This window comes from Strix uralensis, chromosome 8 (assembly GCF_047716275.1).
Source record: "Strix uralensis isolate ZFMK-TIS-50842 chromosome 8, bStrUra1, whole genome shotgun sequence".
Classification (NCBI taxonomy): Eukaryota; Metazoa; Chordata; class Aves; order Strigiformes; family Strigidae; genus Strix; species Strix uralensis.
The window spans coordinates 24450526-24466821 of record NC_133979.1 but is presented as its reverse complement, the minus strand read 5'-3'; the positions used below and the strand labels follow the sequence as shown (position 1 = coordinate 24466821).

The window sequence follows — 16296 nt, the reverse complement described above, 5'->3', positions numbered from 1 at the left end:
CATACACTTAGAATCTTCCAAAGCTGAACACTGAAGTTTATGCAGTGTGGGATCTGACTCTAAACTAAAATTTTTCACTTACCAAGTTTTGTCATATCAGTGTTGAATTTTGTTAGGAAGGAAAAAAATCCTTTATGACAAGTTGAAATACTGCAAAAGTATGTTAGGATATTGCAACCCAGCATACAGAATTACGTGTCCAATGACTTGGCAAAATCAGTTGCTGAATTCAGAGATCTTAATATTTTTGGGTCCTTTTCCTTCAAATACTGCTGCTGCTAGGATGATCAAAAGGCGGAAAATGATATGGCAATGAAACGAGCGGCATTATTGGAGAAGCGTTTGAGAAGGGAAAGAGAGACTCTGCTTCGAAAGCAGCAGCTGGAAGCAGAACTAGAACACAAGAAGGAAGAGACAAGGTAAAATTACATGTCCTGATCCAAATGATTAGTAACAGTGAACGTAAAAATGTCTGGTTTAGTTAAAAGTGTAACTTCCATGTCAAAAAACTGCATCTTAATATCCAAGATATTTAATTTTAGAGCCAGATGTGCTGAGGAACCCAGCTGAAGACACATGCCAGCTGGTCCTGCCAAATCAGCAGGTGGCATCGGTCTGTAGCTCAGACTCAACATATGAACCCTGCCAGCCTGAGTAAAGCTCCTCAGGGCACTGCCCTGCCCTGCACTCATTTTCAGAGGGAGAGCGTATCACTTTGGGCTTCTTTCTGCACAAATGCACAATGCTCACTCAGTGCAGCAGTCAAGCTAATAAACATTTTGATTTTACTAGTAACGGTATCCCAAAAAGTTTAAACTGTCTGAAAACTGTAAAAAATGCAAGTTCCTATTACTGATGTCTGAGAACTGAAGTTCCAAAAATCTGATGTCTGTGTTGTCTTCCCTGTGCTAGCTAAAACTGCAAATTTGGAAAGTTATTACTGCTGAATTTATTTGGTAATTTTTCTAGACGCAAAACAGAAGAAGAACGTCAGAAGAAGGAAGATGAGCGAGCACGGCGAGAATTTATTAAGCAGGAATATATGAGAAGGAAACAATTAAAGCTTATGGAAGAAATGGATACAGTCATAAAGCCACGTTCCCTCTCAATCAAACAAAAAAAGCCACGTCCAAAATCTATTCATAGAGATCATATTGAATCACCTAAGACACCAATCAAAGGTCCACCAGGTAACAAGTGTTCATGTGGAAAAGGAGTCTGTTCATGCTAAAACACCAGCTTGGTTTTTCGTACTAACAAGCACGTGCATTTAGTAGTGTCTTGTGCTAAATTGAAACTGCACGTGACCAAACTGGAAAGCAAAATTTGCCACTAGAAATGAAAACATGAATATCACTTACCTGCTATGCATGCATGCATATATCAACAAACAAAAAGGTTAACTGTATGAAAACCCAGTGGAAGCACCAATGTGTGTGGCAAGTTTCATACACACCCATGTATTCTTCACTAATCTCTTCTTGTACCTGTAGAGCTAAGAATGAATAAAAGTTGGGAGATAAGAGATCCATAAATAAAATGGTGATTATAAGGTGAGAGTACTTAAACTCCCACTTAATACAGACATAAATAAAATAAAAAAGTTACTTTTATATTTCATGTTTTTTTCTAGTTTGCTCACTTACCTACTGCTTGTATATTTATTAACATAGCAACACTAATCATGTGGAACAATTTAGCATTCTTTTAGATAGCACATAACTGCAGAAATGATTGGAAGAAGTATTGCCACTTTGCAATTAGAAAAAAGTAACCAGACTGCTCAGTGATCCTTTTTGTTACAGCATCGTATTGCCTTGTTATTCTGCTGCATTTTCTCTAGCTGCTTCCCTCCATCTCCCAGTGTAATTCAAAGTATTCCCTTAACACTTTCCAAGAATCCATCCCAAGCTTTAAATTAAGTCTCTTAAGCTCTCTTTCATGAGGACTTATTAACTTTGATTGCATTCTTTGATTTGCCTAATGCCAATATTCCCGTGTCCATGCTTCACATTAATGCTTAGTCTGAGACCGTCCCAGGTGGCTGCAAATGGCTGGGTGTCAGCAAGCGTTTAGATGAAGTGCAGCACATATGCATGCAGGTATATCATGTATGGGTGTAAGAGTCTCATATGTAAAAGCTCTTGCTGACTTTCTGATGCTGGTGTTGGGTCTAATGAACAGACTCTACTACTTGCATAGGTTTATAAGCCTTAACTTTGTTTTTATCTAGGTTCACAGCTTTATCGTGTTTTTTCAGTATCTAGTCTTTCATTGGCATCGCTGAATACAGGGGACAATGAGAGCGTGCAATCAGGCAAGAGAACACCAAGGTAAAGCGAAAATAACCATTTTGTTTCATAAAACTTGATAATCAACTATGTAAAAAATTAGCATGAATTTTAGAGAGGTCATGTATATATCATGTACTCAGAGAACAGGTATGTGTTCCTGATTTGAGATATTGATAGTTTCTACTGTTAGGCATTAGGGACCCAAGCCATGATCATTTGTTTCACAAATTTTACCAAGTAAACCAGTTGGGCAGCTATAAATGAGGTCAAACTAAAATGCTATTCACACAGCCTCTTTAATTCACCTGCTTGATTTTAAGTCTTAGCTTGTGGATATTTTATTTAACCTTTATGCTACATGCAGCTACATAGCTTATTTTCTTTTTTTAACATAGAAACTTCTTTTCTGTTTTTTTTCTCTTAGCAGTTGTACAGGGAAGTATTAAATGTTTACTAGGACTTCAGCCTTTTCCAAACACCAGAATTTATGTTGCATTAAAAATCACCTGAAAATGAAGTAAAAAGAGATAAAAATAACCGAAAAGTCGTAGTTTTATATACAAAATCTATATTATAATCCAGAGAAAAATTATTATTTTTGTGTAACTACTTAATTTTATTCAAAGAAATTTTTTTTTGTATAGGGAAGAAAAGCAAACTAAGAATAGGCGTTTGGGGTACTACATGTTATGATATCTTATGTCATGTTTTTGTGGCCACAATGCATTACTCGTCAACTCTGACATGCCTGCAGCTGGTTTCAGTTGACTTTTCAATTTCCTTGATGTCTTGAGAACTGACTTTCTGGTTATTACATAAGAAACTTCAATAAAATGATCCAAGTATCCTAATCTTGTGATTATAGTATCCTGATCTTGTCATCTCTTTAAAATGATCAGTTTTAATTGAGAGCAGGATTTCTTCCAGCTATAAACTATTAAAAAAGACATTAGGTAGTTTATCTACACAGGCTTTACAGGAAATGATGTCTATTGATGTGGTTTTAGTTGTGCAGTGCTGCACTATGCTTGTAATGAACAGTACATCTTTCTCTGGCTTTGCATTTGATTTATGGGGTTTGAGACTTTTAAAATATGATAAAATTCACTACAAATTGCTGAAAGTAACAGTTGAAAGACTTTTCAGTATCTTTCCAGACCTATACTTTCACCTTTTCCTCACATCAGAATTGTCTTTTGATGATCACACTGAGTGAATTTCAATGATACCTTTGAGGTCTCCTTCATGCAGGTGCAAATCACAAAAGGTGAAGGATATATTATAAACTGAGTTTTCATCTATTGCTGATTTTACTGGAAGTTAGCGTGCAGATAAATGTTATTATAATACCACTTTTTTTCCTTATTCTGTGCTAGTAGTGCCTTTCTTCTCACTTAGAAAAGCTTTCATTCCAAGCTGAAAATTTGACAGGCTTTTGCAGTAGCCACAATCAAAAAACCTTTAAATATCATGTAATAATGTAAGAAAACATTACAATCTTGCTTAGACCTTTAAATGCAAAACTGTTCATGTTTGAGTGCAGACACAAGCTGAAGAATTACAGCACCAGAAGTTACTGTTTGTGAAAATAAAAATTAGAAAGGAAATTGTTTGCTGTCTTAAATGCATCAGTTCTCACTGCCAATTGTTGTAATAAGCATAAACTAACTCAATTTTTACTTCACATTCATCATTCCATGAAGAACTGGTTTGTTTGCTGCATGAGATAACATTGTTTTGCCAGTACCACTGTAAAAGTAATCCAAACTACCACTCAGTAGTAATATTCCACAGCCTAGAATATCTATTAGGTTTCTGCCCCTCAGATGTAGTCCAAAAGTTCACTAATGTCCACCTCATGTATCAGTTATCCATTAACTACTTCTGTAAATATTGTGCATTTAGGTTTATAGTCTACAGTTCAAATAACTATGTTCTACCTTAATACGGTTTGCCTTCCTTTCATATTAGAAGGCTTCTCTGCTGAACATTGTGAATTTTTTTTAATAGATTTTAAAATTAATGTTTAGGTCTGAGTCTGTGGAAGGTTTCTTATCTCCAAGTCGCTGTGGTAGTCGTAATGGAGAAAAGGATTGGGAAAACGCATCTACAACTTCTTCAGTTGCCTCTGCTACAGAATACACAGGTCGGTGACAACAATATTTGGAAAAGTACGTGGCTATTAGTGGTTCTATGCATGAAAAGTTTTCCTATTTGTTTTCCTAAAACTTGATTGAGGATGCTTTCATAGAAGTGTTACTTTCACCTCCTTGAAAATAGATGGTAACAATGCAAGGTTAAAATTTTAAATCCAGAATAAAAGTACTGACTCAGTGGAGTTTGTGACAACCAGAATAAACTGCAGTTAGGCTCAGAACAGCAAATGGGATCACAGATCGCTGCACTTCAGTAGCCTCTCTAGCAAGGCAAGAAGAGTTGAAATTTAAGCTCAATTTAGAATAGAGTTACAGAAAGCAAAAACCGAATTGCAACAGGAAAAAATCTGCTTGGTAATGTGAATTTAAATATTCTTCACCCTTTTTTTCCAAACAGATCCTTTGTTGTTTATTAAAAACTTTACAATCTAACTTCTAATTCTTTATTATATTAAGAATCAAATAATAATGGTATCTTCATTCCTTTTCTCCAAATATACAGCACGTGATATTACGAAGACCTTGCATCATCAGAATTGTAAAAGCTCCATTTTGTCCACTTAATAGCACTTTGATAGAGAGTAAAATAACATAGGGTATTTTCAATAAACTTTTAGGGAGATCAGGTTTGATTGATGGGCCTGCATAGCTCACTCTGTGCTGGCAAATCTTTGTTTTGAAAATCATCTTATCTCCTTTCCACTGAAATGACTACAGTCTGGAAAGGCAAAGTGTTCATTCTGAAAATCAGAAGAAAGTATTTACCTGTTTTTAAATTGTGACACTTCAGTCAGTCTGTGCCACATTCATGTCAACTTTAATTACAGGAGGGATAGTGAGACACTGCCTGGGTGTCTTGCTGAGTTTTCTCATGAAGACCCATAGTACTGAAGATCATCTTTTAATGATCATCAGCGTAGGGAGTATTTTTAAATGAAGGAATATATGATTCCTAGGGTTTTTTCATGTTTTAAAATCTTCACTCAGTCAGATTTCATACAGCTTTTTTGTGTTGATTCTAGACTTTTTTCTCAAAGCATGGACAAACTGAAATTTAATCTTAAATTTAATTGGTAATTGCTTGTATATTACGTTCCCTTCTAAGACTCAGAATTGATACTTACACATTGTTTTTTTCAAATGGTTTTGATACAAGTACACATGTATTTCAGAAATTAAAGTGAGGAGATTTCTCATTAAGCCAGATGAATCAAGTCCTTTTACAGACAGAATAACCTGATAAATGTCAGGCCAGATCTTTTATCCTGGTTTGGGGTAAACCATATCTAGAATTCCAAGGTGGACAGGCTGCAGTTACTCTAAGCACTGCCTCAGCTTCATTGTTATACCTCTCACCCTTGAAATCACAGGTGTAGGTGAAGAAAAAGAATTTGCTCCCTCCTGGACAACTGAAATTGCAAAATGTTTTCTTGTTCATAGAAAATGTCCTCTGAGAGAAGATATATTTACCAAGACTGCCAATAATAATGACTTAGTAATGAAAGACACATTTGTAAGCAACTTCAGTACAGTTGAATTACATTTTACTGGTTTGTGAAATTTGTGGTCTCTAGACTAATTCTATTTTACTCTTGGATTTGTATTTTTATGCATGCAAAACATCCATACCAGAAGTGCTTCGCAGCATTTAAAGTAACTCTTTGTTGGCTTATTCATTAACTTAGCTGATTTGTCATTGCTCTTCCATAGGACCAAAGCTCTTCAAAGAACCCAGTGCTAAATCCAATAAGTATATAATTCAGAACGCGCTGGCACATTGCTGCTTGGCTGGAAAAGTAAATGAAGGACAAAAGAAAAAGATACTGGAGGTAAGGGTATTTCTCCCCTAAAAACAAACACCTAAGTCCAAACCACAGTCAGGCATTAGGAAGATACTCAAGTATAAATGCAAATATCAAAAGGAATATTCTGAGGTTATGCCACCCCTTACTGAAAGGCTTGAATAACTTCTGTGACTTGCTTCCTGTGTGGACAGAAAGGTTCTCTAGTACTGTAGAAACAATAGCTGTCACCTTGTGCATGCAGCACAGGAAGCTGAATTAATCAGCATGTTAATTAATAGTTACTGCTTGTTTAATGTGGGGACTTCAATATGTAGACTTATAACTGTCTCACAAACTTGTTTTCCCTAACATGAAAATTACCCATCTTATACATACAGATCCTTGTATTGGGACCTTTAGAACTAAGACAACAGAAAGAACCGAAATACATCCCCACTAGGCTTTTCTCCAGTTTCCAAGCGGTAGGGCAAATTCAGGACTTCTTACTACAGAAAGGTGCCTTCCAGCCTTTTCTCTTAGGCTAGTATAAACCTTCCTGAAGGTGCACAAATATTGTAAGGGGAAGAACTCAGGGACCAGTGTGTTTCCATGCAAAAGGAATAACACGGAGTCTGAGGGTTGAGAGTAATGGGACTGTTTCTTTTACCAACTGTGACAAATATGACACATTAAATAGACCAAAGAACACAGGTACTTGGAATCTGGATTTAATTCCTTTCCCAGAACACATTTCACTACAGTATTTCTTGCCCTTTCTTTTCTTCGTAAGTCTTCTGCATTCATGTTTAGATGCTGCCTTCTCTGTCTTTCCAGCTCCTTTTAGGAAATAACAAGTGAGAAATAGACAGCCTTGTTCAGTTCAAGTAACTGGGAGTATAATAACCTCCAGAAATCCCAGGAAAAGAACGACTGTAAAAAAAGTAATGCTTAACTCTAGGGTGCAGCTTATGTCACTTGGTAGAAGCTGTTCAGGGCACATGTCCTGTAGAAGCTGTGTTGGGTGGAATCGGAATTGAAGATTTCATCTAACAAAGAACCTTTGCTTAATACACTTCAACTGAGTTTATGGTTTGACCAAACTTGAATGGATTTAGGGAGGACTGAAACCCTGTTTTAGCACTGGGGGATCTTTCAGGCACATCTAGACAGATCTAAATTTCCTGTTCTCAAACTTGAAACTATTAAACCTGCTTGATGAAATGGATCAAAGAATTTTTATTTGGTCTACAAAAAATTTGTTAGGATGTCTGTTCTTGAGGTATGACTAAACAAATACAGCTGGAATTGTCTAAATGAGTAAGGTTTTGCTTGAGAAAGATAGCTACCTTATCAAAATTCAGATAGGTGAAGCTTAGCAAATTCTAATGATTGAAAATAAAGTCTTTGAGTGGACAGTGTTAGACATAAGTTTCGGCTCTGGTAGAAAACAAATTCAAAATGACTATCCAATGATTTTTAATGTTTTCTAACTACAAGGCAATATTCATATTGTGAATCTTTTTCTTTCTTTCTTTTAAAGGAAATGGAAAAATCCGATGCCAATAATTTCTTAATCTTGTTCCGGGATTCAGGCTGCCAGTTCAGATCTCTATATACATACTGCCCTGATACTGAAGAAATCAATAAATTAACGGGAATAGGTCCCAAATCTATCACAAAGAAAATGATAGAGGGACTGTATAAATACAACTCCGACAGGAAGCAGTTCAGCCACATACCTGCTAAAACTTTGTCTGCCAGTGTTGATGCAATTACCATTCACAGCCATTTGTGGCAAACCAAGAGACCAGTAACTCCTAAGAAACTTTTACCCACCAAGGCATAGTAGACGGGAAAAAAATTGCTTCAGACAATTGTGATAAACTTGCACTTCATCTTTACTGCCTATAGGAAATAGATTTCTAGTTGCCAACAAGACTCTTAGAACTTAAAACTGGACACCAAGTTCCATTATAATGTCCAACTGGAATGTAAACACAGTGTTTAGGAGTGCAGAAGATTATCGCTTAGGAGAATAATTATGAGTGATTACAGAAATGTTTGACTTGTGTGGAGATTTGTATGTGCTAATACAATATATAGAGTATATTTGCTCTGTATTTTGATTAGATACACTGAAGCACTGAATGTTCCTCTTTAGTGACTCAAACTACATTTTTTTACATCTGTTGCCTTATATGTTTGTATTTGTGCTTGTCTTGAAATATTTTTTTCTTTCACTAAAGAAATATTTCTTAATATTCTCAATACCGTTGAACTTTGCATACTGACTTAAAGACTAAATGGTAAGTTGTATGTCACTGAAGAACAGCTGAATGGGTCTGTTCTGCAAGATCCTTATTGTGTGCTGTAACAAAATCAAGATTCTTTGCCCCGAGTATTTATTATTCTTTTTCAATTAAATAATACTGATTTGCTTATAGACTAAACAGTGAAGGAAAAACCTTTGAACTGCTTTGAAGTTTCCTTCAAATGAGCTATTTAACAACTCAGGGTATAGTTAAGTGATGCGATTACTTCTGTTTCAGTAAGTTACCATCTGAGATGTAGTGACTGACCATGTGCATGTTCATAATACCAATAAAATGCAAAGTACAAAGATTTGGTAGACCTCTAAAACAGTTCAAGCAAATATGCATTATTTTGCATTGTTCCAGATGAAGAGCGAGCACACGGTCAGGTATTGCTTCTCCAAAGAAGGAATAGGAACCTGTGAAACATTCAGAACTAGATCCCTGATGTTTGCCTGACAGAACACTACAAATATTCAGAAGAATCACAGAATTCACTAAGTCACAGATCTTTCAGAAGTCCTGTATCTAATTCCCATTGATCTTAAGATCCAGGCCACTGTCTGTTCTTCCTGCCTTCAGATCTGCCAGCTCAGAGTGAAAGCAATTTTCTAGGGAATAGACATCTGATAAGAATTTTCAGTGTGTCTTAGTAAATTGTTTTTTGACACAGATTGTCAGTCTAACAGATTGTCTTGTGACACTTTGCCGTATGTATTTAAAATCGCTAAAAAGCCTAAATGATATTTCAATCAATTTATAATATGACCATTTACAAAAACAAACTCTAGGCATATTTCAGTATTAGTTATAAAGGGCTGCGTTTTATTTCAAAACAGTGTTTGATTATTTTATAGATCACTATTCTGTTTCAGTGTTTGTTTCTCCTATAATTCACTTTTAACATAGCACTGTTCTGAAAAAAAAGAAACTACAAACTTGAAGCCTCCCCTAAATCTGTGGCTATTTTGACAGTGTACACCAGAGGATTTGTTGGGGGAAAAAAATCTCATTCTCAGGAAAAGACTTGAATGATTTGTGATTCTGTTCTGTTTCAGTGTTGTGACAACTACATTAACATAAGACAGTATTGTGCTATAATTATGTAGTCCATTCTGTTTCATGGGGAGACTAAAACTATGTTCATATTTCTCTCATTAAACCGCTTTGAGAGAAACTATGCCTCACTACTATAATGTACTCATTTACTTATATAAAAGATGCACAGGAATGAGGTGTCATTAAGCAGTTTAGAACAGTACTTTTTTTAAATTATTATAAGGCCTTAGGCATCAATGCATCTGGGTTCTAAACATTTTCTCAAAAATGCTGTCAGTTTTACTGTAATTTATGTTCTTATATTTATGTATATTTGTTAAAACTGTAAAAAAAGAAAAAACACTTTAAAATACATGTTTAATATGTATGTGGCTCAAAACTATTTGTGGTTAGCTGATTCCTACTGTTTGCATGTATATCACCAGGATATGTAACTCTTATTCCAAGTGTATACATATTGTGTATATAGGATATAAATAGTATTAATAAGGGGGAAAGAGGGTTTGCACATTCTGCCTGTTAGACAGTTCCTACAAATACTATTGTAGGAACATCTTGAATAACAATATGAAACTGTGTATAATATACAGTGATTCAAGAATCCAGGAGGTTGGAATAATCTGATACACATATGGTGAACAACTTCAAAAGAAGTTTTAGCATGGGAGGCTTTTTATTTCTAAAATCTGTACTATGATTTAACTGAAGATTTGCAACACCATGAAGACACACGCATCAATCTAATCAGAGTGAACTTAAATACATGACAGGAATTCATTTTAAATATATCTGAATGTATTACAAAATTTACCTTTGTCAACAGGTTAAAGATTTGTGCAATGTCTAAAAGTAGAATGTGAATAATGCAGTTGAAAATTTCATTGCTCGCAGTATAAAGTTTTACTTAATACAGGAAAAGTAAAGCCAGATATGCTTTTCCTTTTTAAGCCTGCAAATTTTCTAATCACAGTGGATCTTTGGTTGGGATCATGTTTAAAAAAAGAAAAGAAAAAAAAAAAAGAAAAAAAAAAAAAAGGAAGCTTTCCATAAAGGCCAGTATTTATCACTGACCTTTTCAGAACACACTGGTGCTTTCATCAGGGGTATTATTATTGTTGCTATGACTGAATTGCCAAACTCTTGTCTTAGTTTTTTGAGCAAAATTTCATATTCTAACAGTCATAACAGCTACTGAAATTTTTTTTTAATGTTAGTATGACTGTTAGTTTTTATTATTTGGCTGTTTAAAGCCAAATTCAGCTATTTAATTATGATTTAATGGGCACTGTTGAAAAATGTACAGTGTATTGTGTGCTTCTATGTCCACTTCTATGGAGCATAGCTTCCATATTTTTTCAAATGCTGTGCTGTAAAATATTGTCATTGCTACTTATGTGGTACAGTGTAGTTTTTTCCTTTCATTTAAATAAAAGCATGGCACCAAAAGTACACTTTTTGTTTTCTTGCTTACATCACATAAACTGAAACTATAAAAGTTCACATAAATGTTTAAATCTTGTTTCTTCTCATATTTCAGCAACATAGAAATTGTAGGAAATAGGCACCATTTTTATTTCTCCTTTTGTTTGCCATTGTTTGTCTTTCACATGTAGTTTAGCCTTCTGATGTTATTAGAGGGAGTCTATTGAAGAATTAGGCTTCTCATATCATTCTTGAGGACAACATGGTGATACCCTGTTCTCTTCAGAAGTGAGTTTCACAATTAAAAACCAACTGATAAACTCCTGTGCTCTGGTTAGCTTCCATTGTTCCAAAACCACAGAAATTTACTGTTCAGTGTAATAGAATTGCTTTAGAAGGGAAGGTTTTTAAGATGAAGTCTTATCTTCTTCAAGACAGCTAATAAAGAATATGACTTTTAGTGAAATAACTTGTACTTGGTAGTGGTGCAGTCTTGAACAGAAATAGTATCCAAAAAATAAGGTTGCTCTTACGGATTTGTAAATTAGCAATCTTTTCCAGTCCAAATCATGAAATTCTTGCGGTTTTGTGATGTCCTGCTGGGCTGCAGAGTACAAGCAAGGACTTGCTGAAAGGGGACATGACATCACTGCACTGTCAGCAGGCAGACTGAGTTTGGGCTAACTTACACAGATACAGAATCTCTAAATTTCAGAGCTATTCAGGGGGCAGCTTAAAGAATATAGGAAATCTGATAGTAGGGCTTTTAGTACTGAACTAAAAACTGAAGTGGATGAAAACAAATAGCCTTCCCTCCTCCCCTCAAAACTGGTTATTTTTCAGCCAGCTCAATCGGTTCCCTGTACAGCATCACAAACAGGCTGACACAGGCAAGGAATTAGGTTGGAACACAAACACCCAGTTGCACCCACTAAAGCTGTTTTTTCAGTGGCAAGCCCAGCTCAAAATTTTCATCTATAAACAGCCTTTGTACAGACAGGCTTTAGAACAGACTTCGCTTTCTCTGTCCTTTGACAAGTAACACCATAGTTGAGAAATTTCAGATCACGCCCTGGTTAATTTGATAGATTATGACTGTACTGTGTGTCTGGATTTGTACAGAATTTGTGAATCAAAATTTGTACTGCTGTGGGATCCAAGTGCAGAGCTCTGGTATCACCAGCTGCAGAATAATCACCTCAATTACACTTGGAACCCAAGCTTTTCGGTCAATTGCCACATAAAGGGGATGTAAAAACTAGCTTTGTTTCTCAAATCCAGCTGTACTGATCAGGTGTAGATGTCAGATGTCCTTTTTCCAACAACTTAATAAAGATGCAGCTTTGTAAGGGACAAACCTTTAACTACTTATGTCTTTTCAAATAACTCATTAGCATTTCTTTGCTGTCTTGTTACTAAATTAATGAGCTGAATAAGCAGTTTGAAGAAATGTGGCTATAACAATCTATCTTAACAGCCACAACTCTTTATGCCTGCGTTTACATTTTCTAATACAACAACAACAAAAAAATCCACACAAATTCTCTTATTCCAGGTCTAGATGGCAGAGAAAAAAGTATTTTTAACATACACAGCATCTTTGTTCATTTATAAGCAATCTGTTTTTAAAAGCAAACTATTCCATTTAAGAAAAAAGATGAGAAGTACGTGCAGATAACTGCACATATATTTTTAGACTTACTTGCTTACACACAGATGTGAAAAGAGATAAACTTTATTTAGACAAGCACAGCAAAGAGTTAAATATGGTAGTGAAGTTACTGGAGCTTATTTCCTTCTAGCAAGAGAGAAAAGCAGCTACCTTGTCAGTTTTACACTGGGAACTACGGGTCTTTGTAAGAGGCAGGGCAACAACATACAAGATCTACATTTAAGAGCTCAGTACAAACTCTTTGGAGAAGGAGTTCTTAACACCAGGCTTTTTATCAAATTTCTGAATTCAAGGATAACACTGATGAACACTGGACAGAACTACCTTTGATAAAAAAGCTAATAATAACTAGGATTTCATGAAAGGACAGAAAGCAGTAGAAAAGAGTTGAGTATTCCACTGAAAAATGTTATTTAAAACTTTCTTCAGACTCTTACTCAACATTAAGAACAACTGGATGTATAAAATACTTAGGAGTAAGTAATTCGTTACCCATTGACAAATTTGTTAAGCAAGATACTGAAATTTTTTTTCATGTAAAATGTGTTTAAGTTTTCAGTTAACAGTATGTGAACTTCATGGAGACATACAGAATAATATCTATAGGCATTTTTATGTCACTGTTAATCTGTTGATAGAGCTTTGCAGAAAGACTAAAAGCTAATATGAAGCTTTCCATCAAGGCAGCTCTGTCTTGTCCTTTCTACATCATCACTGATCTAAATGTCTGCATTACAAGACCTGGCAAGGCCCCACAAGCCTGCAATTACTTAAATTACCTCAAGCCAGATTATACTTCAGCTCAGTATTTTTCTTTAAACTACCTGAAACTGGAGCTATGATGCTGACATTAACAAGTCTCCTATAGATTATGCAAGGTTTTTGCTGAATTGTTACCCCAAAGTTCTGGAAATCCTTTCTCGAAATGAGTGAAAACTGTTTCCAGAAGTAACGTTTTAAACAGAATGTCCTGGTAAACATAAAATGTACAGAGTAGAACGACTCTGTTACAATGACTAAAAAGCAGGGGACGGGCCCATTTCTGTGATGACAACACAAAGATGGTTTGCACGAACTGCTGGACTCATCTGGCAGATCTTGTGCAAGGTTAGCACTGGGGAATAATTCTAAGAACATATCCAGCCCCACTGACATTGTCTGTGGCCACTTGCAACATCTGTAAAATAGTCACACAATTATTTTCTTTTCCAAAGCGTTCCAAGAACAGACTGCAGTGCCCTGTCTTGTCACTAGGCAATGAAGAACTCCTCCTCTACTAAGCCTGATTTTCAAGCTTTCTAAAGCCCACACCCTACAGCTTTTGCTATTCATGGGAGTTACCTTCTTTGCAATAATGACTAGGGAGTTCAAAGCAAGCCAAGACCATCCCAAAGACATGGGATAAAAATGCCTGAGTAAAAAATTACAAACAGCAGAGAACAGGGTCTTCCATCTGCCCTTTCCCGATAGGCTGCTACTGTGTAACCTCTCCAAATATTTAAGAGTGGTATGGTTGCCCTCCAAAGCAGGTGCATCAAGTAATGCTACCAGTTCTTCCATACTTCTTCCTGAGGATGGATACTTGGTTCTTGAAAACTCTTTCCAGACTATAGGAATTTACTACTTCCTTGTGAAAGGCCCAATATTCTGACCAGGAAAGAAAATAATTTTAAATTCAGAATTTACTCTTCCTTTTGGGTCTATAACTGGGGAGTAGCTTTACCTTTCTTTCATCCTGAAACTCTTGCCCTCCAGAGTTACAGCCTCACTGATTTGATCTCAGGACCTCCAGTGAAAACTAAGCTATTCCACAAAAGAGGCAAACCACAGTAGCACCATTGTGAAATTGAGATTACATTCAAAATCGTATGTGTGTTTACCTGTAGATTAAACAAAGTTTAAAATGGACTTTTCTTATCCAAGTGTATGTTCAGCAAAGTTATGCATACAGCTTTGTTCAGACAATTAAAGTCATCTTCTTTTTCCACACTCCCTCTGATTTATCATCTCCATTATATCATATGTATTGGGAAACAGTTTGGTTTCTATAATTATGTTTTCTATTAACCAGGGCCTCCAAAGGCAAGTAAGCAACAAGTGATAGCTTTGTAAGTAAATGGAAGGATTCAGTGTTTTAGCGACCTGTTTTTAGCGAGTGTTTTAGGTCAATACTAGCGAATTGACCTTCTTGGGATGCGATGCTGGGACCTGTGTGGCAGGAGGAACCATCGAGTTCCACATTCCTTGCTCGTCCCTGGCAGAGTCATGGCTGTGCAGGCAGGTGGCACGCCTCGCCTCGCTGGACGGCCTTTGGGACATTTCTCTCTATTCCTTTTCAGAAAGAACAGAGAGAGAATAACATGATTCTGCTCTGCCCTGCAGCTGATCCTCAGCAAAAGTTCGCAAGCAGACTTGAAGTCGCTGCGGTTCTTAACATTTTTAACCATCAGTGTGACAGAGAATCCAGTTCAGCTTCAGTTAAGTCCCTGACAACCTTCCCTGGACCTCTGATACATGGCACACATGCATAATTTTAAAAAATAAATAAATAAAATTAGGTCTCTGCTACATTTTTTGTCAAAAACCCATCACCGTCTCCATTTTGACACGGCCTGCTAACGCGCTGCTGCATGCACACTGGGGTTTTTGTCCAAGTGCTATACTGGCATTTTAACATTATTTTCTGTATCTCATCTCACAGCTATGTTTAAACACAGAGAAAGCATATTAACTGTTCACCATGGTAAATCTTAGATGCCATAATTTTCTCACAATTAGAAAAATGTATTAAGTGTAATCAAATGTCAAATTATATATAAATACTTCTTCATAAAATATAACACATGCATACATACAATTTCTGTAAAGAACGCATTCTTTTTTCAGCAGTCTCAAGAAGCAGAAGACAGCAAAAACACACAAAAAACCCCGAGACTGGCGTGAAATGTAGCCGCACCTCACGCAGTAAAGGTGTTGCCAACAAGCCATAAGCCCGCGCCGCAGGAGCAAAGGCAATAGGGTCGCGGCAGAGCGCGGTGGCGGGCTGGCAATCGTCAGGAGGGGAAGAAGGCTCATCTGCTCTGTATTTATGATGTGATTTGGGGGTACCTCGGGAGGCGCTGGGGCTAACAAGGATCACCGCGCGTGTACCGAACGGCTCGGCACCGGGGCAGCGGCGCCGGGAGCGAGGGCTGGGGGTGGCGGCGGGCCAGGCCGGCCCCGCAGGGCCCTGAGAGGCCGCAGAGCCGGTGGCACAGGGCCCGGCTGCCCCGCGGGGACAGCCCTTTGTGCGGGGACACCGCACTATTTATAAGTTGTTCCCTCCCCGCCCCTCCCCGTCAGCAAACCCTCCCCCGCCCACCGAGGCAGGGACCGGCCCGCCCGCGGGGCAGCCGCCGGGCGCCTGGGACCGCGGCGGTGGGGCGGGCGGAGCCGCCGCAGAGTTTCACGGGACGACGACGCCGAGCCCGCACCCGCCGGGGCTGACAGCTGCGGCCGCGCCGGCTCCGCCATCCCGGCCCGGCCCGGCCCGCCCCGCCCGGCGGCCGCGCCCCCCCTCCCGCGGTTACCTCAGTCTCAGGGCGCGGGGGGGAGAGG

At 37.5% G+C, this 16296-nt stretch overlaps 1 protein-coding gene across 3 annotated transcripts in view; it reads left to right on the top strand.

The window, feature by feature from the left end:
- The window catches only part of CAMSAP2 (calmodulin regulated spectrin associated protein family member 2), an 89041-nt gene extending 77987 nt beyond the window's left edge, over positions 1 to 11054 (top strand). For 2 of the 3 annotated variants that reach the window (XM_074876715.1, XM_074876718.1), the window contains 6 exons: positions 283 to 419; positions 970 to 1190; positions 2234 to 2333; positions 4325 to 4440; positions 6161 to 6279; positions 7775 to 11054. In XM_074876715.1, the coding sequence (XP_074732816.1) occupies positions 283 to 419; positions 970 to 1190; positions 2234 to 2333; positions 4325 to 4440; positions 6161 to 6279; positions 7775 to 8080 (999 nt within the window). In that variant the 3' untranslated portion in view covers positions 8081 to 11054. The remainder of the gene's footprint in view (positions 1 to 282; positions 420 to 969; positions 1191 to 2233; positions 2334 to 4324; positions 4441 to 6160; positions 6280 to 7774) is intronic. The other variant, XM_074876717.1, reaches the window with a different exon arrangement.
- Positions 11055 to 16296: the final 5242 nt, after the last annotated feature.